Source organism: Triticum dicoccoides, chromosome 7A (genome assembly GCF_002162155.2).
Source record: "Triticum dicoccoides isolate Atlit2015 ecotype Zavitan chromosome 7A, WEW_v2.0, whole genome shotgun sequence".
Lineage (NCBI taxonomy): Eukaryota > Viridiplantae > Streptophyta > Magnoliopsida > Poales > Poaceae > Triticum > Triticum dicoccoides.
Window position 1 is genome coordinate 643020621 of NC_041392.1, and position 24521 is coordinate 643045141.

At 44.3% G+C, this 24521-nt stretch overlaps 2 protein-coding genes across 2 annotated transcripts; both read left to right on the forward strand.

Moving 5' to 3' along the window:
* The first annotated feature begins 8740 nt into the window (after positions 1-8740).
* On the forward strand, positions 8741-9631 carry LOC119334424 (germin-like protein 5-1). The gene is made up of 2 exons (XM_037606995.1): positions 8741-8894; positions 8979-9631. Exons 1-2 carry the CDS (start codon positions 8777-8779, stop codon positions 9509-9511), a joined length of 651 nt encoding a protein of 216 aa, XP_037462892.1. The 5' UTR covers positions 8741-8776; the 3' UTR covers positions 9512-9631.
* Positions 9632-18458: 8827 nt separating this feature from the next.
* LOC119333695 (germin-like protein 5-1) lies at positions 18459-19346 on the forward strand. Its single transcript, XM_037606508.1, has 2 exons — positions 18459-18609; positions 18694-19346. Exons 1-2 carry the CDS (start codon positions 18492-18494, stop codon positions 19224-19226), a joined length of 651 nt encoding a protein of 216 aa, XP_037462405.1. The 5' UTR covers positions 18459-18491; the 3' UTR covers positions 19227-19346.
* Positions 19347-24521: the final 5175 nt, after the last annotated feature.

A 24521-nucleotide genomic window follows, 5' to 3' on the forward strand; every position in this document is an offset into this window, starting at 1 on the left:
AATTGCATTTCCGATTGCCGCAAATTCCTTGCTTTTCCCGCAGTGGAGATTACGACCGACGATCCTGTCGATGCCGATTCCTACTTAGGCTCAAGGACATGGACAGCCCGGGTGAATGGGAAAATCATAAAAAAAAAATGAAAAACAATTCAGTATTTTCTGTGTGTGTGTGGAAAACATTAACAAATGTTTGGAGTGCTTGCAAAGTTTCATCTTGGAATTACATTCGTAAAAGTCACGGCAAAAAGATAAGATTGATGCTACTTTTGAAAGCATTTTGGAGCGCTGATTTTATCCTTTTGCCACGACTTCCACAAATGTGATATGATGATGAAAATTTCACTCAGCACATTTCTAAATGTTTGCCAGAAAAACAAGAATATTTTGAATGCTCTTTGGTTTTATTTTTTGATTTTACTACTCATGCTAAGAGCATTTGAGCTGGAGCTCATATTAGGATTTTTGCTTAAACCACCACTCCCTTCCATATCTGTAACATACGCACACGCTCTATCCTTCACTAGCGAAATAGGCCGCCCCAAGACATGTCCCAAGATTGGTTTTGGAAACTTTCTAGAAGGTCTCCTCAGGGTATTTTGGTTGGGTTCTTCTGCTTTTCGTGTTTCACAGGCTTTTGTCCAGTTCGGCCAGTTTTTTTTTTTTGCTTTTTCCATTTTAATTTTGCGGACTTTTTTCAAAATTGTGATGTTTTTTAAATTTCTGATTTTAATTTCAAATTTAGGAAATTTTCACAAATCTAAAATTGTGAAATTTTGTCGAATTCTTGAACTCCTTTTCGATTCCGCAAATATTTTTTTTGAAGTCCATGATCTTTTTTAAAAAGATTTTTTTTGCCGAATTCTATGATTTTTTTCATATTTATGAACATTTTCACAAAATTCAAGAAAAAAGTAAGTTTCTTTCTTGTCAAAATTCAACCATGGACCAAACAAATGGACTCGCTACCAATTAAAGGACATATTTGCTCTTCTGAAGAAAAAAAGTCCACAAAATTAAATGGCGCCTAGCTGAGACGGGTGTGAGCGCTTGGTAACAAATGGCCTTTAAACGGTGCCTGAATAGGCGTTGGGTGGGAGCACTCCCTACTTGATTGGCGTTGTCTCTGCGCTGTGTTCCTTGGATCAGGGCGGTCGAGGCCATCGCTATCTCTGTATCGCTCTCGCGAGGGAAGATTGGATCCGGGGATGGCAAGTTCTAGCTCGCAAGGACGGCGGGGGAAGGAAACCGCAGACGAGTTGTTGGCACGGCTGAACCTACAGGAGGAGGAGGATGATGACTTTGTTTGGGAAGAAGAGCTGCCGGACTTGGGAGAGCCGGCGAAGTGGCTAGCTATAGCCCGAGTGCATACACCGAAAACTTTTAGCCCTAATGCTCTGTACGGGGACATGCGTGCGGTGTGGAATCCCGCGAGGACTGTGGTTTGGAGGAAGATCAAGGATAATCTGTTCACGGTCCAATTTGTTTGTCTTGGTGATTGGAACAAAGCAATGGTGGAGGGACCCTGGTTGTTCAGAGATCATGTTGTAATCTTAAAGGAGTATGATGGTTTTAAGAAGCCTGAAAGTGTCGTCCTAAACAAGCTGTCAGTCTGGGCTCAAATACATCTTTTGCCGGATAACTTTCTGATAGAACGGGCAGTCAGGGGATTGGCTTCCCGCATCGGGGAAGTGGAGGAGGTCCAGTTGAAACTCCCGGCGGGCTTCTTTGGGGAGTTCGTCAGGGTCAGAGTGAAAATTGATATAAACGCCAAGATTAAACGCTTTGTTACAGGAACGAAGGGAGAGGATAGGGTAAGGTACCAGGTGAAGTATGAGAAACTTCCAATCTTCTGTTATAATTGTGGTGAATTTGGCCACTGGCATGAGGAATGTGGAGATGGAGTTCATGATGAATCCACCTTTGGATGGGGGGAGTTTGTTCTGGCTGGTAACGGGAATTTTAGGCCGGGTGGCCGGGGGAGTTTTGGCACCCAGCGAGGCAGGGGAGGCCCTGGAAGGACGGGGGGCCAAGGCAGAGGGAGGGAACCCTATAATCCCAATCAGAGTTGGCGCTTCAATGCGCAACAACATAACTAGAACTTTGCCAGGGCGCCAACAGAGGAAGGGACAGAGCCGGGAGTTCAGGTTGTGACAGTAGAAAAGCCCAGAGATTATCCAGAAGTGGCAGATGAAACGGGGAATAGCCGGGACAAGTCGAAGGAGGGCGTTCTTGCTTCATACAAGCGCCCGTCAGTGGAGAACAGCTCGAGGCCTAGCTCGTCCTCGCATGCGGCAGGTGTAGAAGGTGGCCCAGTGGACAACTCCCTGACGATGGTGGTCACCTCTTCGGCGGTGCCCCCATTACCACCAGTGTATGTTTCACCCCGGAAACAGAATAAGAGGCACAAACAACTGCAAGATATGGGAGATGAAGATGAGCAGGGTAGACATGAAGGCCTTGTTAATCAACCACATACAACATTATCGGCGGGCTCCTTCGAGGAGCGCCGCCGGGCACAATGAATGCTTTGTGCTGGAACTGCCGCAGTTTGGGCAACCCCGCGACAGTTCATGAAGTCCGTGATCTCACGGCAAAATTTGCCCCGGCGGTGTTGTGCCTGGTAGAAACACAATTACCTAGTGCACACGCTGAAATTTTAGCACAATCTTTTGGTTTTGATAAATCGTTTGCTGTTGGTAGCTCTGGTAGGAGTGGTGGCCTTGTAATCTTCTGGAATGATGCAATAAAGTTAGAGATTAATGGTTACTCGCGATATCATATTGATGCAATTGTAGGAGGGTTGGGGCCTACACCTTGGAGGTTGACGTGCGTATATGGAGAAGCACAAGTAGCTCATCGTCAGAGGACTTGGGACACTCTATGTTCTATGGCTGGTGCTTCCAATATCCATGGGTAGCACTTGGTGACTTTAACGAAGTTCTCACTCAAGCTGAACATGAAGGAGTTAATTTGAGGGGGCAGGGCCAAATGGATGGATTCTGTAATGCACTGGATATATGTGGCCTAGCGGACCTGGGCTATACTGGACGTAGGTGGACTTTTGAAAAAAGAGTTGCAGGAGGGACTTTCACAAGGGTGCGCTTGGATAGAGCTGTTGCTAATGCCGACTGGAGCTTAATATTTCCACTTGCAGAGGTCGAAAATGCTACAGCAGCGAGTTTGGATCATGGTCCAATTATTCTTAAGCTTATGCAACAGGAAGCCGGTAATAAGCCACCAAGAATGTTCAGATATGAAGTGATGTGGGAACGACACCAAGACCTTATTCCTTCATTGGAGAGAAGTTGGAGTAGCAGTCTGAGCTGCTCTTCTGTAGGCGATGTCCAGCAGAAGTTACAGAGTTTGGGAGAACACTTGTCCAACTGGGACAGATTGACTTTTGGAAGTGTGAAGCGTGAGATAAAACAACTGGTTCGGCAACTTGAAGCTCTAAAGAATATACCAGGCCGAACTGGCCCAAGCCATTTGGAGATTAAGGTGACAGACCGACTGGTGGAGTTGTACCAGAGAGAGGAAATCCTCCAAAGACAACGATCGAGGGTGGATTGGCTCACATATGGCGATAAAAACACTAAATATTTTCAGCAGCGGGCCTCGATGCGAAGAAGGAAGAATAAGATCACATCCCTGACTAGGGAAGACGGACAAATGGTTGTAGAAGCAAGCGAACTGGAAGCGATGACATCTGAATTTTATTCAAACCTGTACACGTCGGAAGGCTGTACAAATATGCAGGCAGTATTAGACTCGGTACCCGAGAAGGTGACAGATGAAATGCGTACGATGTTGGATGCCAAGTACACTGAGGAGGAAGTAAAAAAGGCTTTGTACCAGATGTTCCCTACGAAGTCGCCGGGGCCAGATGGGTTCCCAGCGCACTTCTTCCAGAAGCATTGGGGCGTTTGTGGAACCGAGGTGACTGCTGCTGTTCTTAAAATTATTGAAGGACGTGAGAGTGCAGAAAGCATTAATCAGACTTACCTGGTTCTTATACCAAAGGTAAAAAATCCATCTTTGCTCTCACAGTTCCGCCCGATAAGCCTTTGCAACGTGTTTTATAAAATTGCTTCCAAAGTTATAGCTAACCGTTTGAAGCTAGTTTTTCTGGAGATTATTTCTTCAGAACAGTCTGCCTTTGTGCCGGGACGTTTGATCACAGACAACATCATTGTGGCATATGAATGTTTACATTTTATGAAACGGAATAGAGCAGTTAAGCATCGTCATTGTGCTCTCAAGTTAGATATGATGAAGGCGTACGACAGGGTGGAATGGGATTACCTGAGAGCCATCATGTTAAAGTTGGGTTTTTCTTCAAGATGGGTGAACATTGTTATGGATCTGGTGAGCTCAGTATCTTATTCTGTGTTATTCAATGGGAAGAAGCTACAGGAGTTTAAACCTAGCAGAGGTATCCGTCAGGGAGATCCAATCTCCCCTTACCTGTTTTTGTTGGCAGCGGAGGGCCTTTCTGGCCTCTTGAAAAATTTAAGTGAGTCATCTCAACTTGGGGGGATCCAAGTGGCGCCTTCGGCACCACCTGTTAATCACCTTTTATTCGCAGATGATAGCCTGCTGTTCTTCAAAGCATCTGGTGGAGGGGCGACAGAGGTGTCAAACCTATTGGAAACATATTGCCAAGCGTCAGGACAGAGAATAAATGCAGCAAAATCGTCTATTTTCTTTAGCAAGAGATGCCCATATAATCTCAAGGAAGAGATAAAAGGTATTCTGAATGTCCCCAATGAAACACTTAATGACAAGTATCTTGGCATGCCCTCAGATGTGGGAAGTTCGAAGTTTGGAGCTTTTAAATATCTAAAAGACAGATTATGGAGCAAAGTTAAAGGGTGGATTGAGAAAACTTTATCTATGGCGGGCAAGGAAGTGCTGGTTAAATCAGTTGCACAAGCAGTACCGGTATATTTTATGTCTTGTTTTAAATTGCCAAGGGGACTGTGCGAGCATCTTAATAAACTCATTCGGCAATTCTGGTGGGGAAGTAAAGATGGGAAAAGAAAACCGACATGGGTATCTTGGAAGGCTATGACCCAACCAAAATTCATGGGAGGCCTTGGTTTTAGAGATTTCGAGATTTTTAATCTTGCACTCCTGACAAGACAATGGTGGCGAATTTTGCAACACCCGACATCTTTTTGTGCCCGGATTTTGAAAGCAGCTTACTTTCCAAATGGCACAATTCTTACAGCTGAGCTGGGGAGCAGGCCGTCGCAAGTATGGCGAGCAGTTTTAGAAGGAAGGGATGTGCTTTGTCAAGGCATTATCAGGAGGATTGGGGATGGATCAGCTACGAGGATATGGGCCGACAACTGGATCCCAAGGTACGCTACTATGCGACCTTTGGCATGCCTCTCGGCCAACCCACCGACTCTGGTGAGTGAACTAATCGATAACACATTAGCCACATGGAATAGAGCAGCACTGGACCAGACTTTCTTGGCAGCAGATACTAATGCTATACTGTTTATCCCCTTGTGCACCTCACGGATGGATGATTTCTGGGCATGGAGCTTAGAAAGGAATGGTAATTTCACAGTCCGTTCAGCGTACCGAATGTTAGCAGATACTAAAAGGCGAAGGGAGGATTGGCTTGAGGGTAATGCAGGCATGTCTAACTATGAAGCGGAAGCCAAATCTTGGACATCGCTTTGGTCTGTCCAAGTGCCGGGGAAGGTTAGAAATTTCCTTTGGAGGCTTGCTAAACATTCCATTACCACCGAAGATGTTCGACACACAAGGCATATGTCCGATGATGACAAATGTCAGCTATGTGGGATGCAGGATAGCTGGCGGCATTCACTGATGCAGTGCTCTGTTGCCCGGTGTGTCTGGGCCCTTGTGGATGATGACGTTGCTGATTATATTTAGGCTTCTACAGAGCAAGATGCTAAGCGCTGGTTATTCTGTATGTTTAATGATTTACCACATGCTAGCATGGTCAAGCTGGTCGTGACTTTGTGGGCATTATGGACGGCAAGGCGTAAAGCTATCCATGAGGGAGTCCTGCAGAGCCCTCATGCTACACATGCTTTTGTAACTAGCTTCATCTCTGAACTAGATTCTCTGAAGACCCCAGCGCATGTTGCACAAAATGTGGCTGCGACTAGCTCGGGAGCAAGGCGTACTAGTACATGGCTGGCCCCTGCTGTGGGAGTTGCGAAGATACAAGTTGATGGAGGCCAGGCGAGGAACGGTAGGAGCGGTGCAGCTGCGGCACTCTGCCGAGACCATAATGGCGTCTATCTGGGGTCGTCGGCTATGGCCTTTTCAGATATTTCTGACCCAGGGACGCTAGAGGCGCTAGCTTGTCGAGAAGCGCTGAACCTAGCTTTGGATTTATCAGTTGAACACATTATCATCGCATGTGATAACAAGACTGTGGTGGCGGATATCAATAACGGAACTGAAGGCCCATACAGTGCCATTATCAAGGAGATTCGTGCCAGGGCGAGGAGTTTCAGAAGCTATGAGTTTATTTTTGAAGGTCGGGCGAGGAACATTGATGCCCATAATTTAGCTAAATTTTCGTCTTCTTTAGATGTTGGTCGCCATTTGTGGCTGGGAGTACCCCATGACCAGTTTGTTATTCCTGTAAACCGTTCGGCATCGCCATAATAAAGCTTTGGTTTACCACTCAAAAAAAAAACTTGATTACATTTTTTTAGAAGCCCTACTTAGTTCCTGAATGTACTTTCTTGTCCTACGCTTGGTTTTATGGCTATAACGCACACTCAACTGTGCTTTCTTTCCTAGACTAAAAAAATCTTTTCTTATTTCCTTTTCTTTTCTGTTTGTTTTCTTTTTATTTTTCTCTTCTATTTTTTCATTTTTAGTTTTATTTTGTTTTTAAAACGTTCCCTTTTTTGTACAGTGTCTACTTATGTGTTTGTATTTTACTTCTCTTTTTGAACGTAAACGCTGTTTAAATTGTATGAACATAAATTCAGGCATTAAGGAATTCTTTGCTTTCAGTCTGTGAACATTATTTTTACAAATGTATGAACATTTGAATACATGAATATAGATTTTTTTTTTCATTGATCATATTTTTAAATATCATATATGAACATATATATCGACATACCTTTTCTACAGTATATACCTTTTCGCCATTGATGGGCCACCCACCCGTCAATAGTGACATAGTCACCGCTGATGGATAATAACCAATGGGCCTTTTTTTTCTTAAGAAACACACCCAGACGGCATCGTAGAACTGATAATTGTCTAGGAAAATGACCAATTCAATGAAAAGATAATTGGGCGTGGAGCGACTAGTAAAAATTAAAATAACAATGAAAATTGTACTAGTCTTCTTTTTCCCCTGATTGATTGCTTTACTATGGTTGTTTGCGTATTATGATCTTGATTTCGTTTTCTCGATTACTTCTATCTTGAGCTACTCTTTCACTTTAATTAACAGGACTGAGGCAAACTTTGCCGACCCATTTCGTAAATGAAAAATTCATATGCAAAAAGTCACCTTGTCCATACCTATCTCTACATGGCACATTGCTTGGATTCATGCCCGTACATGCACAGGTGCAAGTGGAGCCGCTGCACAGGGCCCCTCAAAATCTAGGGCCCCCAATTTTTGTGCAAATACTAAATCCTAAGATTATGGCAAGTAGACAATGAACTGCAGGCTCGTGTCTGCAGCAACCTATAAATTGGGGTGTTTTCTACTGCTTGTTCCATTGATCCATCAATCCATCCATCGTCCCCTTAGGAAATCAAGAGGTTGGAATCTTGCTGCTTGGTCGCCGCAGTCCCTGGAGGTGAGCAATCAGAGCGCCTCTGAAAAATCAGAATATAGAGGCTGATGTTGATGATAATGTTGACAACATTCAGGTTGAGAATACTAATCCAAGATTTTGTATCAAAAAATGCTCATAGGATGGCACGCTTTGGCTAAAAGAGTAAAAGATGGACTTGTAGCTCAAAATTGTAAGATTTTCCTTTTTAAGTATGTATAGTTCCTTCAGAAATCTGTAATACCGCAGTGACTAATAAAAATAATAATGTTTTAATTACCTACTTGACTTTCTTATACATGGGGCCTAAATTGTGATTTCGCTCCGGGGCCTCAATTTCCGGGGTACGGCCCTGCTTGGATTAATTCATAAGTGGAGTAAGCATTAGAGTAGAAGCGAAAAATAAACACACTAAGCGTAGAGTATAATGCCATACTACATTTTTTTAAGATTACACGACATATTTGATACCCTTTGGAATAGAACAACCGTGCTACAAAGAACTGCTCCCACTTTCCTCAACAGCAAAGAAAAACAAATGATATCACACCACACAAGCCCATGCCCCCACTTGGTTTTTTCTTGTAAACACACGTTGGGCCTATCATGTTTTTTTTAATATGGGCCAATCAAGTCGGTGAGACGTCGTCTTTAGCGGCCTATTGCGCAAACGTCCCTGAGAACCTAAAATTCGACTTGCAATTGTAAAAGCTAATTAATGAGTTGAATATTCTCCAAAACTTAAGGATTTTAAATCTTTTTTCATATAAGTTTCCCTCCTATAAATTGTAGGCCATAAATGTGCGAATATCACATTGGTATGATATAATATACTACCAAAATATTGCCTGCGCATGCATGAAAGCCCATTAACGTCCCTGCATCATACTACTAGTATATAAGTGGAGGCCTCTCTAGTCTACAGTCTACACCCTGCACTCGTCGCTCCTTGCACATTTCGCTGATCCAGAAGGCTCGCCATGGCTGCTGCGACATTGCTCTTGGCGCTCGCCGTCGTCGCTCTCGGCTCCAGCCATGTTGTGGCTTTCGACCCTAACCCTCTCCAGGACTTCTGCGTCGCCGACCCCACGTCCAAAGGTACGGAAAACAAACGCCGTGCTTGTGGCAGCTCTTCAATTTCCATGTGATCATCCATGGTGATATGCGCGTACGTACCTGCAGTGCACGAGAACGGGGTGGCGTGCAAGGACCCGGCGGCGGTGGTGGCGGAGGACTTCCTCTTCGGCGGCCTGGACAAGCCGGGCGGCAAGACGAGCAAGCGCTTCGGGTTCACGGCGAACCAGGTGCAGATCCCGGGCCTGAACACGCTGGGCGAGTCCCACGTCCGCCTCGACGTCGTGCCGGGCGGCGTCTTCCCGGTGCACTACCACCCGAGGGCGGCGGAGACGGCGCTGGTGCTGGAGGGCTCCGTCTACTTCGGCTTCGTCTCCTCCTACCCGGACAACAAGCTCTATGCCAAGGTGCTCCGCAAGGGCGACGTCTTCGCCGTGCCGCAGGGGCTCGTGCACTTCCTCTACAACAACGGCACCGCGCCGGCCACGCTCTACGCCTCCCTCAGCAGCCAGAACCCGGGGCTGGTGCTCCTCGGCAACTCGCTCTTCGCCGGGGCGCTCCCCGACGACCTCGTCGCCAAGACGCTCCTCACGGACCAGCACACCGTGCAGACCATCAAGGCTAACTTCCGGCGGCCTTGATGCATGGCCACGCCGTGCTTTTACCCATCTGTAATCTTTGTATTTTCTGGGGGCGGGCACGGTAATTTGCATGGCAACCGTTGCTTTGCAATAAACATGAAATACTTGGAGCAATATCAATTCGATCGCATATACAAGGCGTTACCATTTGATTTAATTTTCTAACACCGTTACGATTTGATTTGAACAAATCTTCACATTCATTTTGATTCTAAAAAGGAAAGTAATATATATTATTCACTGAAAAAGAAGTATATGTATGCTCGATATGAAAATCTTTAGAAATTACTAGCAAAAGAGCCTGTGCGTTGCAACGGGAGAAAAAAAATCATAATTTCCATTGACGATGACCACATTTTTTTGACATCTCATCGCATGATTTTGAAAATTTGTTCACAAATGCATGAAAATGTTTCTTTTTTTCTAAATTTATTCACAAATCAAAGCAATGTGCACATTTTCCAAATAATAAAGTGGTTGTCAAAAAACTTGGTAATTCAAAGAATTATTCCGAACTTCAAGAAACATATTTTAAAAAAACATACCATAATATTTCAATCCATCCCAGCAGTTAATTCTTCAAAGTTCACGCGGGTATACCTTTGATCATTCATGAACATTTTTATGAATTTGGGAATATTTTAAACATTGTGACATTTTTTACTATTTATGAACTTTAAAAAAAATTGTGAACATTATTATATATTGCGGATGGTTTTTAAGCATTTTATTTTGAATCAGTGAACAATTCTAGAATAGAAGAACCTTTTTTTTTTGAAATCCACGAACATTTTCTGAATCAGCAAACACTTTATGAATCAGTAAACTCTATTGTAATTCACAAACTGTTTCGCTAATCCCGTTTTACAAGCTCACTGTTTATTTCCCAAGGCGGCTGATGGCAATCATTTGAGAAAGTATATAAACTGTTGGTAATCAGTTTAACTGAGCAAGGTGGGACAATTGACGAAAAAAGACGCATCATATACAAGCCTACGCTAGCTGAGAAGATTTTTTATTCCGTTGAAAGCTGAGACGTGTCTGCTGGCCCATAAGGCCTAGCTGGACGACTGGTTTTTTGTTTAGAAAAAAAAACTGAAACAACTTATGGGAGGGCATAGGAAACGGGAGGAGCTTGATCGCCTGCTCGATCCCTTGCGGGAGAAGGTAGGATTCTTAAAAAAAAAACTGAAACAACCTTTTTTTGAGAAACAAAACTGAAACAACCTAAGGGGCTTGATCACAACGAATGTGTGAAGGCCCAACTGGAGGAACGCAGGCCCAACTCTGGTGATATGAACCTTTTTAATAGCCGATACACAACTTTGCTCTACAAATTAGTACCACCTCATGTATTTTACGTAACGTAGGATCAGATGCGGGACGAAATCAAGAATATCACCTTCCTTTAATAGTAGGTGTAGATAGATATACTCATGTAAAAAAAACTTGTCGGCACTGTATATGTATGCTTGCTCGATATGAAATGGGCGCTGTATGTACTGTCAGCGCGCCCATCTACCAGCGTCTGCCACGGTCGCACCGACCGCCTCGCCCGCCACAACCTCCACGCCCATCGCCACTATCGGGCCCACCAGCGGCCAACCGCTTCTTGAGCTTCTCCTCCTTGGAGGCCTTCGCTTTAACGTGGCGATTTGGCCGCATTTCTGAGCTGATCTTCCAGGCGAGCATGATGCTCGGATCCTCTGGCACCTCCGTCGGCTCCATCGCCGACAGGTTCTCCAACGGTTCCATGCGTCAGTGGCGGAAGGAAGGAGAGGGTGGGAGAAATGAGCCGGAATTGGGCGGAGAGCGACGGGGAATGGAAGAATAGAGTGGGGGATTTTGGCGCGGAAACAGTGCGGGATGCTACAAAAGTGTGGGCTCCACTTTCCTTTTGGGTGGGCCAGGGGGAGAGCGACGTTCCGCGTGTCTGGACTCCCGCAAAGCCCCTCTCCCCCTCACGTGTGTCTTCGGTTTGCGGGAGAAATCGCGTTCGGACCGCTCCGCGGACCAATACAGGACCAAGTTGGATGGATTTCACGGTCCGAACAGCGCTGTCCGGACGGTTGCGGAAGGTTCGAGGGTCGGCATTGGAGACGCCCTAACCATTGAACCACAGGTTGCTTCGCACTATTTAGGCTTATATGAGAATAAGGACATGGAGTTTCTTAGCTCAGTCGGCCAAATGAACAATAAGATCGAAAATATATGAAAAAATAAAAAAAAACTGTATTTTTTGGAAATATTAAGAAATGTTTTGAGTGCTTACAAATTTTTATCTTGGAACTACACTCATGGAGGTCTTCGAAGATGCTACTTTTAAAAACATTTTGGAGCGTTGATTTTATCTTTTTTGCCGTGGCTTCCCAAAATGTGATATGATGATGAAAATTTCCAAACACTCAAAACATTTCTTAATGTTCGTAAAAAAACATCATATATTGAAGTTTTTTAAAAAAAAAATTGTATTAGAGCACAAGCTCAGATTAGGACTTTCGCCTAAGCCGCCACTTCCTTCCTTATCTGTAACTTGTGCGCAAGCTCGATCCCATCACTAGCGAACTGGGCCGCCCCAAAACATGTACTCCGAGCAATGGTTTTCAAAACTTTCTAGAAGGTCTCCACGGGGTTTTTTGGTTGGGTTCTTCTACTTTTCGTGTTTCACAGGTTTTTTGTCCAGTACGGTCATGTTTTCTTCTTTATTTTTATTTTCATTGACTCCTTAAATTCGTTATGTTTTTTAAATCATGAAAAATTTCAAGTTCACAAACTTTTTAAATTTTTTGAATACTTTCCGTTCTATTAAAAAAATTAAGAACTTTTCTCAAATCTAAAATTGTGAAATTTTTGAATTTCTTGAACTCTTTTTCAATTCCACAAAAGAAAATTGAAATCCATGACCTTTTTAAAAAATTATGGTTTTTTGCCAAATCTGTGAACTTTTTTCATATTAATGATTTTTTTTCAACTTCGTGAAAAAACCAAATCATTTTTTTCCAAAAGCCAACCTTGAACCGAACCGTTCAACCGAGCGCTCGAGCGAGCGAGACCGGGTGGCTCCTGTAAGGAGTGAGTGAAGAGTGTTAATGGGCCGACCTAGCTGAAACAACCTTGAGCGCTTGGCGCTCCAGTGCCTGACGCGTCAATTAGAAGCACAAGATCTCCCGAAATCACTAGTTAAAGAGTACTTGTTACAAAAATCACTCGCACCTTCCCAGGTTGCGATAAGTGACGTGCTCCATGTGTGCCACTTGTTGCCACCTGGGAGTTTTCCTTTTTTTCCTAGATTCATTTATTCAAAATGTTTTATCTCTTAAACCATGCGTCCAACTCTCGAACTGTTTTCATCGTTGGATTTCTCGCGTCGAGATCTTCAAAACTAGATCTCATGTTGATAAGTTTTGACGAACTTTTTTTTCACAAAAAAAAAACCTGACGAGAAAACCGAATCGGGAGCACGGGTTTTTTCCCTTTCCGAAAAAGGCACGCCCGTGACTTTCACGAAAGCACAACCATACCTTTCGCGGAAGCAAAACCGTGCCTTCTGTGGAAGAAAAAAAAATAGAAAACGAGTTTTTTTCGTTTCCGATAGGCACGGTGTGACTCTCGCAAAAGCACAACCGTGCCTCTCGCAGAATCAAAACTGTGCCTCTCACGGAAGAAAAAAACAAAAAATGTGTTTTTTCTCTCCGAAAGGTACGACCGTGACTCTCGCGAAAGCACAATCGTGCCTCCCGTGGAAGGGGAAAACAGAAAACGCGTTTTTTTTTATTTCCGAGAGGCACAACCGTGACTCTCGCGAAAGCACAACCGTGCCTCTCACGGAAGCAAAACCGTGCGTCCCGCGGAAGGAAAAAGAAAACGGAAAACACATTTTTTTCATTTCCGAAAGGCACGGCCGTAACTCTCGCGAAAGCACAACCGTGCCTCTCGCGGAAGAAAACCCGTGACTCTCGCGGAAGCAAAAAAAGAAAAGGAGAATGCGGTTTTTTTCGTTTCCGAAAGGCACAGCCGTGACTCTCGCGAAAGCACAACCATGCCTCTCGCGGAAGAAAAAAAACAAAAAGAACACGTTTTTTTCGTTTCTGAAAGGCACGGCCTGACTGTCGCGAAAGCACAACCGTGCCTTTCGCGGAAGCAAAATCGTGACTCTCGTGAAAAAATGAAAAAAGAAAATGCGTTATTTTCGCACAATTTTTTTGACCCAAAAGTTAAGGAAGACCGGTGGAAACCGAAAAAACGTTTAAAAAACCAAAAACGTGTGCCGAAAAATAAAAAAATAAAATCCGGAGGGAGCGCCCAAAGCGCGACACGTGGCGGGCGGTGATGACCCATAAACATAGGGGATCAATCGTAGTCCTTTCGATAAGTAAGAGTGTCGAATCCAACGAGGAACAGAAGAAAATGAAAAGTAGTTTTTAGCAAGGTAATATCTGCAAGCGCTGAAATTGTAAATAACAAATCGCTTGGTACCAGGATAATTTGTGACGAGCACGTAACGGTAACGGCAAATAATATGTAGCAAGATAGCCCAATCCTTTTATGGTAAAGGACAGGCCAAAACGGTTTCTTATAATAAGCAAAGTGTTCTTTAGGGCACATGAGAATTTCATCTAGTCAATTTCATCATGTTCGCTTGATTTGTATTCACTACTTTGATAATTTGATATGTGGGATCGGTGCTTAGCTGTTGTTCTTACTTGAACAAACCTCCTACTTATGGTTAACCCCCCCTCGTAAGCATCCGCAACTACGAGAAAAGTATTAAGATAAAATCTAACCATAACATTAAACTTTTGGATCCAAATCAGTCCTTTACGATGTAGCGCATAAACTAGGGTTTAAGCTTCTGTCACTCTAGCAACCCATCATCTAATAAGTACTTCACAATGCATTTTCTTAGGCTCAAATATGATGAAGTGTCATGTAGTCGACGTTCACATAACACCAGTAAGGGAATCACAACATACATATTATGAAAATATCAAACACAAATCAAGTTCACACGATTACTTGGAACATGATTTCTCGCGTGACCTCAAAAACAAAAGTAACTACTCACAAGTGATAAACATCAGAGGGGTATTAAATAGCATAACGAATCTGAACATATAATCTTCCACCAAATAAATCATATAGTGATAAACTACAAGATGTAATCAACACTACTAGTCACCCATAGGTACCAATCTGAGGTTTCGATACGATGATTAAACACAAGTAATGAACTAGGGTTTGAGAGGAGATGGTGCTGGTGAAAATGTTGATGAAAATTGGCCTCCCCAAGATGAGAGGGTTGTTGTTGATGATGATGATGACGATGATTTTTCCCTCCGGGAGGAAGGTTCCTCCGGCGGAATCGCTCCGCCAGAGGGCAAAAGTGCTCCTGCCCAAGTTCCGCCTCGAGATGGCGGTGCTCCATCCCGAAAGTCCCCTCCTTATTTTTTCTAGGTCAAAATGATTTATATACCAGAAGATGGGCACCGGAGATGGCCGAGGAGGGCACAACCCACCAGGGTGCGCCTGGGCTACCTAGCGTGCCCAGGTGGGTTGTGCCCACCTGGTGGGCCCCTATGGTAGTTATTCACTCCAATAATTCTTATTTATTTCATAAAAATTCCCCGTGAAGTTTCAGCTCATTTGGAGTTGTGCATAATAGGTAGTCTGACTTAACTTTTTCAGGTCCAGATTTCCACCTGCCGGAATTCTTCCTCTTTGTGTGAACCTTACATATTATAAAAGAAAATGCATTAGAATTACTCCAAAAGGCATTATGGTGCATAAAAAACATTATAAATAATAGTAGGTAAACATGATGCAAAATGGATGTATCAGATGACTGAAAGCGCACTAAGTAGCACTAATCGTTGCGAGGCTTCCGAAGGAGCGCTAGTTAACTGTTGCTCTCAAAGACCTCCTCCTGAGCGCCTTCGTCACCAGGTAGAGGAGACAACGTTCATGCACCCCGGCTAAATGGGTTGGCCCAACTACTAGGCGAGCGATCGCTCCGGACGTACCACTTCTCCCAATTCCTTGGTTGGTCGTTCGGCTGTTGACCACTCACTGTTGACGGGTCCACCATTTACTTTTCAAGAAAATGTGAAATTTCAAAAAGAAGGAATTAAATTAAGTTTCATACAAAATTGATAAGGGTCATGAATTGGAAAACAATTCACAAGCTCAAGGAAAGTTCATGGATTTGAAAAGGTTCATGATTTCAATTTTTTTTTGAGAATTTGAAAAAAGTTCATTGATTTTGAAAACAAGTCTGTGAATTTAAAAAAATTAAAGGATTCTTAAAAAATCACAATTTTATAAAATTTGTGAATTTTTAAAAAGTTCACGAATTTGAGAGATAGTTGAAGAATTTTTTTAAATGCACAAATTTGAAAAAGGTCCATGCATTTGAAAAATGAAGAAAAATAAAAAAAACAATATAAAATCAAACAAAGTAGTTTTGGAAAAACCAAAAGACAAGAACAACGAACAGATGCTTCCCAAAACTGGGCTAGGAAGCTTCTGGAAGGTCCCCAAAAGCGGGAAATAGAAGGTCCCCAAAACCGGGAAAAGGAAGCTTCCCACTGGTGCCTTATACGGGTCGGCCCATGGAGGATCTATCGAGGGAAGGTGTGGTAGCAAAGGGCCTTTAACCGACACCTGAAGCCGCGACGACTATTCCTCGCCTTAAGTGAGTCGAGAGGAAACTATCGCGTCCAAGTAAACAGTGTTGCTGAAGCAATAGCGATTATTTCTCGCCTTAAGCGAGTCGAGAGGAAACTCCCGCGTCCAATTAGACGGTGTTGGACTGGCCCATTTTAGCACGTGCAGATTGAAAAACAGGGGAAGAAAAGGAACGTTGCCCAGGAATCAAACTCTGGTAGCGATGGGGAACATACGCGCAGCTAACCACTGCGCCAGCTTCCAGTTACGGGTCAGGTGTACGATCACGACTTACTAGAGGCGGTCGAGCCGGTTTTTTCTTTGCTTTTTCGTTTTGTTTTCTTTTATTATTATTTTCTTCTCCGGTTATTCTTATTTTCGTTTTATCTTTGTTTCTTTTTTCATCCTATATATATTTAAAATATTTTAAAGTATGAACAAAATAAAAAAAGGAAATTTAAAAAGAAAAAGAAAAGGCTGGGGCCTCCCGCGCTCATGGGCTGGCCCAGCTCGCGCGCTCAACGAGAGAAACCTCTCGTCTCGCATAACGCGAGAAATAGGGACGCCCGCCTAAAGCTGTACTTTCTTGTCCTACATTGGGTATGGCCTTAACGCGTACCCTCGACTGTCCTTGGCCCAGCCCATTTTTGTTTTTTTTCTATTTCTTTCTTTCCTTTTCTTTTTAATTATATCCTCTAGTTTTATTACTTTTTTGTTTCCATTTTTTCAACTTTCCTTATTTTTAATTTTACTTATTTTTATACAGTTTCTATTTATGTGTTTGTCTTCTACTTCTCCTTTTGCATGCAAACTTTGTTTAAATTGTATGACCGTAAATTCAGGCGTTCAGGAGTTTTCTCCTTTGAGTCTTTGAACTCTTTTTTCAAAAATGTATGAACATTTCGTAGATGAATATATGATTTTTTACATGACCATGTTTTTAAATAGAGGATTGTCTTTTATTTTACATATATGAACATATATATCGACATACAGTATTCTTTCCTTTTCTACAGTATATGCTTGTTCACGTTTGATGGGCCGCACACCCATCAGTTGTGACGTACTTACCACTGATGGATAATAACCAATGGGCCTTTTTTCTGAAGAAAGACGCCCAAAGGGCATCATAGAACTAAAATTATCTAGGAAAACGACCAGTACAATGAGAAGATAACTGTATGTGAAACGACTAGTAAAAATTAAAATTACAATGAAAATCATACTAGTCTTCTTCTTCCTCTATGGTTGTTTGTGTATTATGTCTTGATTTAGTTTTCTATCATGAGCTACTCTTTCACTTTAATTAACAGGACTGAGGCAAGCTTTGCCCGCCCATTTCGTAAATGAAAAATTCATATGCAAAAAGTCACCTTGTCCATCGCTATCTCTACATGGTACAGCACGTGGATTAATTCATAAGTAAAGCAAGCATTAGAGTAGAAGCGAAAAATAAACACATTGAGTAGAGTATAAAGCCATACTTCATTTTTAAAAAGATTATACAACATATTTGATACGCTTTGGAATAGAACAACCGTGCTACAAGGAACTGCTCTCACTTCCCTCAACAACAACAAAAAATCTATATCTATATTTATATCTATACCAATATAAAAAGACCCAAAGGGCAGATTCAATTAATCTCGGCCATCAAATCATATCAATCCAACGTTCTAGACTGCTTCGATGTCGAGCGCTCAACACGTTTAGTGTGCAAATAATTTCATGCCAAAAATAGTGCTAATTACATAATAACACGCAAATAATATCCTACTTAATATCCGCATGCACTTAATATACTTTCAAATTAACATCATTGCATGTACACATTGACTAGTAGTTAAAAACAACAAAAACAATTTTAAATATGTTTTATTAATAAAAAATTGAAGGGGTGTTTTATTAATAAGTGATATCACACCACACAAGCCCATGCCCCACTTGTAAGCACACGTTGGGCCCATCAAGCTGGTGAAACATCGTCTTAGCGGCCTATTGTGCAAAACGTCCCTGAGAACCTAAAATTCGACTTGCAATTGTAAAAGCTAATTAATGAGTTGAATATTCTCCAAAACTTAAGGATTTTAAATCTTTCTTCATATAAGTTTCCCTCCTATAAATTGAAGGCCATAAATGTGCGAATATCGCATTGGTATGATATAATATACTACCAAAATATTGCCTGCGCATGCATGGAAGCCCATTAACGTCCCTGCATCATACTACTAGTATATAAGTGGAGGCCTCTCTAGTCTACAGTCTACACCCTGCACTCGTCGCTCCTTGCACATTTCGCTGATCCAGAAGGCTCGCCATGGCTGCTGCGACATTGCTCTTGGCGCTCGCCGTCGTCGCTCTCGGCTCCGGCCATGTTGTGGCTTTCGACCCTAACCCTCTCCAGGACTTCTGCGTCGCCGACCCCACGTCCAAAGGTACGGAAAACAAACGCCGTGCTTGTGGCAGCTCTTCAATTTCCATGTGATCATCCATGGTGATATGCGCGTACGTACCTGCAGTGCACGAGAACGGGGTGGCGTGCAAGGACCCGGCGGCGGTGGTGGCGGAGGACTTCCTCTTCGGCGGCCTGGACAAGCCGGGCGGCAAGACGAGCAAGCGCTTCGGGTTCACGGCGAACCAGGTGCAGATCCCGGGCCTGAACACGCTGGGCGAGTCCCACGTCCGCCTCGACGTCGTGCCGGGCGGCGTCTTCCCGGTGCACTACCACCCGAGGGCGGCGGAGACGGCGCTGGTGCTGGAGGGCTCCGTCTACTTCGGCTTCGTCTCCTCCTACCCGGACAACAAGCTCTACGCCAAGGTGCTCCGCAAGGGCGACGTCTTCGCCGTGCCGCAGGGGCTCGTGCACTTCCTCTACAACAACGGCACCGCGCCGGCCACGCTCTACGCCTCCCTCAGCAGCCAGAACCCGGGGCTGGTGCTCCTCGGCAACTCGCTCTTCGCCGGGGCGCTCCCCGACGACCTCGTCGCCAAGACGCTCCTCACGGACCAGCACACCGTGCAGACCATCAAGGCTAACTTCCGGCGGCCTTGATGCATGGCCACGCCGTGCTTTTACCCATCTGTAATCTTTGTATTTTCTGGGGGCGGGCACGGTAATTTGCATGGCAACCGTTGCTTTGCAATAAACATGAAATACTTGGAGCAATATCAATTCGATCGCACATACAAGGCGTTACCATTTGATTTAATTTTTTAACACCATTACGATTTGATTTAAACAAATCTTCACATTCATTTTGATTCTAAAAAGGAAAGTAATATATATTATTCACTGAAAAAGAAGTATATGTATGCTCGATATGAAAATCTGTAGAACTTATATACTCATGTAAAAAAACTTTGTGTGTATTTCTAAAGGATTATTAAAACTAATTAAGTAGTACTTATCTTGTATTTCTTTCAACATGCAAACCATGTATAGGAAAGATGTATCTCAGCATGTAACAATCCATTTTCATTCTTTTTTTTCGGTAAAATCTATTTTCATTCTTTTTTCCCGGTGAAATCCATTTCATTCTCTCTTTTCAGTGAAATCCATTACCATTTTGTTACACTAATTATATTTTATAAATATCTTATAACTATATAATAAAGCATATGTATGTTCATTAAATATTCTCATATCAAGTTCCATATAACTAAATCAGCCCAAATTCATTTGGCAGTACGGGGACTAGCAGCGAACTTTGTTATCGCATGTAAGCCGAAAGCGAAGAGGAGAGTGATGGCTTGGTATAAGCCCGGGTCGGGATATATTGAACTTAATGTAGATGCCGGGTTTGATCATGACAATCTGAATGGTACGGCTGGTGCAATTCTCGGAGATGATAATGGCAAATTTATAGCTGCAGAAAATGAAAGACTGAATTTTGCTATGACTCATTTACTGCTGAAGTAACTGCTGTGAGATTTGGGTTAAATTTAGCACAACCAGTGGGATGTAGCAAGATTGAGGTTGTCTTCGACAATGAAGAATTTGTTAATGATCTGAAGGAAGGCTTCTCCAGCTCAATGGCAAGTGCTATATTCCATGATTATTATTACATGTCGCTAGACTCTTATCACGTCTTCTTTGATTTATGTATTAGATATAGTAATCAGGTAGCCCATGAATTGGCCAAGTTGGCCAAGTTCTCTCCTCCTTGTATCTCGATGGATTCACCTCCGGATGAGATTATTCCTTTTCTTGTAAATGATACAATTGTGATTGAATAAAGGAGATGATTTGTCAAAGAAATCTTGTTGAATATATTGTAACTAAATTCATGCAACAAAGTGTCGGGTATCATCAGCATATATTGTAACTAAACAAGATTATATGTCCTAAAAAGGATTATTATGTGGTGCCAGAATTAATTATTGTGCATATAATACTTTGACTGGTTTATGAGATTGCATTGCTCGTGTCGCCTGAGCCAACATGATGGATACTTTTTTTTTGCGGGTGCTAACATGATGGATACATCATCATAGTCATGTACTCCCTCCGTTTCTAAATATAAGGTCTTTTAGAGATTTCAATACAGACTATATACGGATGTATATAGATATATTTTAAAGTGTATATTCACTCACTTTGCAGAGGAAGTAGTTCATATTATAATCTAAGGTCTTATATTAGGAACAAAGGGAGTATAACAAAGACTAGGGGTCGGTGCGCCCTTTGCCGTCTTGTGTGTTGCCATCTAGGCAAACGTCCATTCCATTACCTTCTTTGATGATGGTTGTGACATTCATTTTTTAAGATAGTAAAACTGAACCACTTCAGCCCTCTCATGTAATTAGCGATTTCATCCGTTAGATCTTGATGTTTGAACTTTTTTGGCCGTCTGATCGATTTCATCTCACGAACTGGGCCACATATCGTAAAGGGTTGCTTCTCTGGAAGAAAAATCCGAAGTCTGTGGTTAACTGGGCCTATGCCCCTTCCGTATTCCGGCCCAACGCCTCCCTGTTCATGATGTGCGGGGAACAACCATGGTTTTAAATAGCGCAATACAACTCCGTTATAGCAATGCTATAGCATTTAGAAAATGTCCTGCGCTAAAGGATTTTGGTCCAAACATATGAACAAACATTTTAAATAGCGTGCTATAGTTTTTAGAAGAGCTAAAAAGTAAATAGGATACAGAAGTAACCAGCGATGCTCGATGGTGCCAGGGTATTTGTTTGGCCAGTTTACTCTTCCGCCAAAGAGCTACGTGTGGTTGGAGGGGCTTATGGTTGAACACATAAGGTAAACTCTCTTTGTCTTATTCTCCTCAACAACACATGTTGTTATGCGGTTTGACCGATAAAGATCTTCGTAGAATATGTAGGAGCCAATATAAGCATCCAGGTTCCACTATTGGTTATTGACTGGAGACGTGTCTCGGTCATGTCTACATAGTTCTCGAACCCGTAGGGTCCGCACGCTTAACGTTCGGTGACGATCGATATTATGAGTTTATGTGTTTTGATGTACCGAAGGTAGTTCGGAGTCCCGAATATTATCACGGACATGACGAGGAGTCTCGAAATGGTCGAGACATAAAGATCGATATATTGGATGACTATATTTGTGAAGGAAATATGCCCTAGAGGCAATAATAAAGTTATTATTTATTTCCTCATATCATGATAAATGTTTATTATTCATGCTAGAATTGTATTAACCGAAAACATAATGCATGTGTGAATACATAGACAAACATAGTGTCACTACATTAAAAAAAAGACACATCCGTGACATTTTGGGCCGAACGAATTTTTTTCCTGTCATACATATGACACTTCTATGACGATAATTGTGACAAAACTCGGTATCATCATAGATGTGGTGGGCTCCTACTTCTATGACAAAAACTCATGACAGAAAATGGGCTTTTCGTCCTGGGCGAGCCGGAGACGCAGCTGCATGACATTCTTTGGGCCGTCCATGACGGAAAAAACTGTGGTAGAAGCGAGGGCGAGGAAAATTTCGGCGAGTTCCCGGTTACGGTGGGAGGTCGAGGGCCGAGCGATGCGCGTTTCTCTCGTACATGTACGCGCGTGTGTGCGAGGCGTTGGCTCTAACTGAACCCGAGCGAGGCGTTGGGCTCTAACTGAACCCGAGCGATTGCATTGCAGGCTACGCATTACTGAACCCGAGCGATCGATCGATGGCTGTTAACTGAACCCGATCGAGCGATTCCTTCGCTACTGCTGCTAACTGAAGCCGATCGATGCTGCCTCTGGGATGAACAGTGAGCATTGTGGGAGGGTTTGGATGAACAGTGAGCGGTGGCGTTGCCTCTGGATGAACAGGACCCCGTGGTGTGGTGGAGGGCTGGATGAACAGTAGATGGTGGGGGGGGGGTGCCTGTGGAGGGGTGGTTGAACATGACCCCGTGGTGTGGAGGGCTGGATGAACAGTAGATGGTGGAGGGGTGCCCATGGAGGGGTGGTTGAACAGTAGCCGGTGGAGTAGCGCGCGGTGGAGGCTGGATGAACAGGAGCCCGTGGAGGCTGGAGGAGGTCGACGGTAGCCCGTGGAGGCTGGAGGAGGTCGATGGTGGAGATGAACAGTATCCCGTGGAGTCCCATTTTGCGGTACGCCACACCCCTCCCGATGAACAGTACCCTCGTTTCGACCGTAACGCTCCAACACAAGTCCGTTTCGTCCGTTTTGCGGTACGCCACACCCCTCCCGATCAACAGGACCCCCATTTCGACTGTAGGAGGTCCGTTTCGTCTGTTTTGCGGTACGCCACACCCTCCCGATCAACAGGACCCCTGTTTCGACCGTAGGAGGTCTGTTTCCTCCGTTTTGCGGTACACCAGACCCCTCCCGATCAACAGGACCCCGTTCCAAATGTAGGTGGTCCGTTTCCTCCGTTGTGCGGTATGCCAGGCCTCGTTTCCATCGCCTGTTCCGTCCGAGCCCTCCCGATGAACATGACCACGCATTCCGTTCCGACCCAGCCGGTTGGCTCCGACGCGTTCCGTTGCCTCCCGATGAACACGACGCATTCCGTTGCCTCTTCATGAACACGACGCATTCCGTTGCCTCCCCATGAACCCCAACGACGACGCTGTTTCTCCATTCCGACACAGCCATGTACACGAGCCCTGGCCGTACGTACGCGCGAGTAGGCGTTCGAGACCCCGCCCGTATGTACAAATACGTGGCCGTATTTTCTTTCTTGCACCCTGGCCGCTGTACGTACGTGTACATGCTACGTGCGCGCCTCTACTACGACACGTACGCGCCTCTACTACGACACGTGCGCGCCTCTACATCCACCAGTATATATGTACGTACACGTTCGCGACCAGAATGATAACGCTACATACGCTTCGACCAGGTGGGTCCCGACTGTCAGGCACTTCCTTGCCTGCGAAGATGTAGCTGGTGGGTCCCAGCAGTCAGGGGGGCGAATCATTTTGTTTTGCCCAGACGCACTTCCTTGCGTGCGAAGATGTAGCTGGTGGGTCCCAGCAGTCAGGGGGAAACGTTTTTTTTCGCAAAATACGGTGGCCTGTCCGGTGGGTTCCCGCTGTCAGGTGGAGGAATAATTATTTTGCACGTAATAAGGAGGCACTTCCTTGCTGCGGCCGTGGACCCAGCTGTTAGCCTCTCCACGTACAGTCCACGTCCGATTGAAGCCGTTCCTTGACCACGTTGACCATGCCGCGCCGAGAGCACCAGGGCAGTGGACGATGGCGAGGCCTAGGAAGGGGACGACGCGGAGTCGGGGAAGACGCGGCAGTGGATGCCCACGCGTAGAGGAGCACGAGGGTTCACTGGTTTGCTGCGATGTGAGGCTGCCGTCGCCGCAGAATAACAGGGGGTGTGGGTGAGTAGAGGGATGACCTGGCCAACGGTGGGAGTAGTAGGGGGCGGTGAGGCCTCCGCCGCATCGCAGACGGCCACGGGAGGCAGGAGCACGAGGCACGACCGGCGCTGGTTTGGGCGGCTGGAGCAAGAAGACCACAGGTTGAAGAAGCACTATAGCCGTTGGATGGACATCGTACGGTCACTGGAGCTAGAATCATGCATATTGACTAAGTTGACAAAGCCCTCCGTCCCCGTCAACTTAGTAGGCCCACAAGTCAGCCTGTCAGTATACTGGGTCCCAGCTAACAAGGGAAGTATTCATTTTTTTGTGCGTAATAAGGAGGCACTTCCTTGCATGCGAAGACATAGCTGGTGGGTTCGAGCTGTCAGCGGTGGTAACGTTTTTTTCGCGAAATACAGAGGCCCTTTCGGTGGGTCCCTGATGTCAGGTGGAGGAATCATTATTTTGCGCGTAATAAGGAGGCATTTCCTTGCATGTGGCCGTGGACCCAGCTGTCGGCCTCTCCA

Bases quoted from the DNA above. Each gene is read 5' to 3' on its own strand.
- LOC119333695 (XM_037606508.1), top strand. From the start codon at position 18,492: ATGGCTGCTGCGACATTGCTCTTGGCGCTCGCCGTCGTCGCTCTCGGC. The intron at 18,610-18,693 runs GTACGGAAAACA...ACGTACCTGCAG, and splicing joins CGCCGACCCCACGTCCAAAG to TGCACGAGAACGGGGTGGCG.
- LOC119334424 (XM_037606995.1), top strand. From the start codon at position 8,777: ATGGCTGCTGCGACATTGCTCTTGGCGCTCGCCGTCGTCGCTCTCGGC. The intron at 8,895-8,978 runs GTACGGAAAACA...ACGTACCTGCAG, and splicing joins CGCCGACCCCACGTCCAAAG to TGCACGAGAACGGGGTGGCG.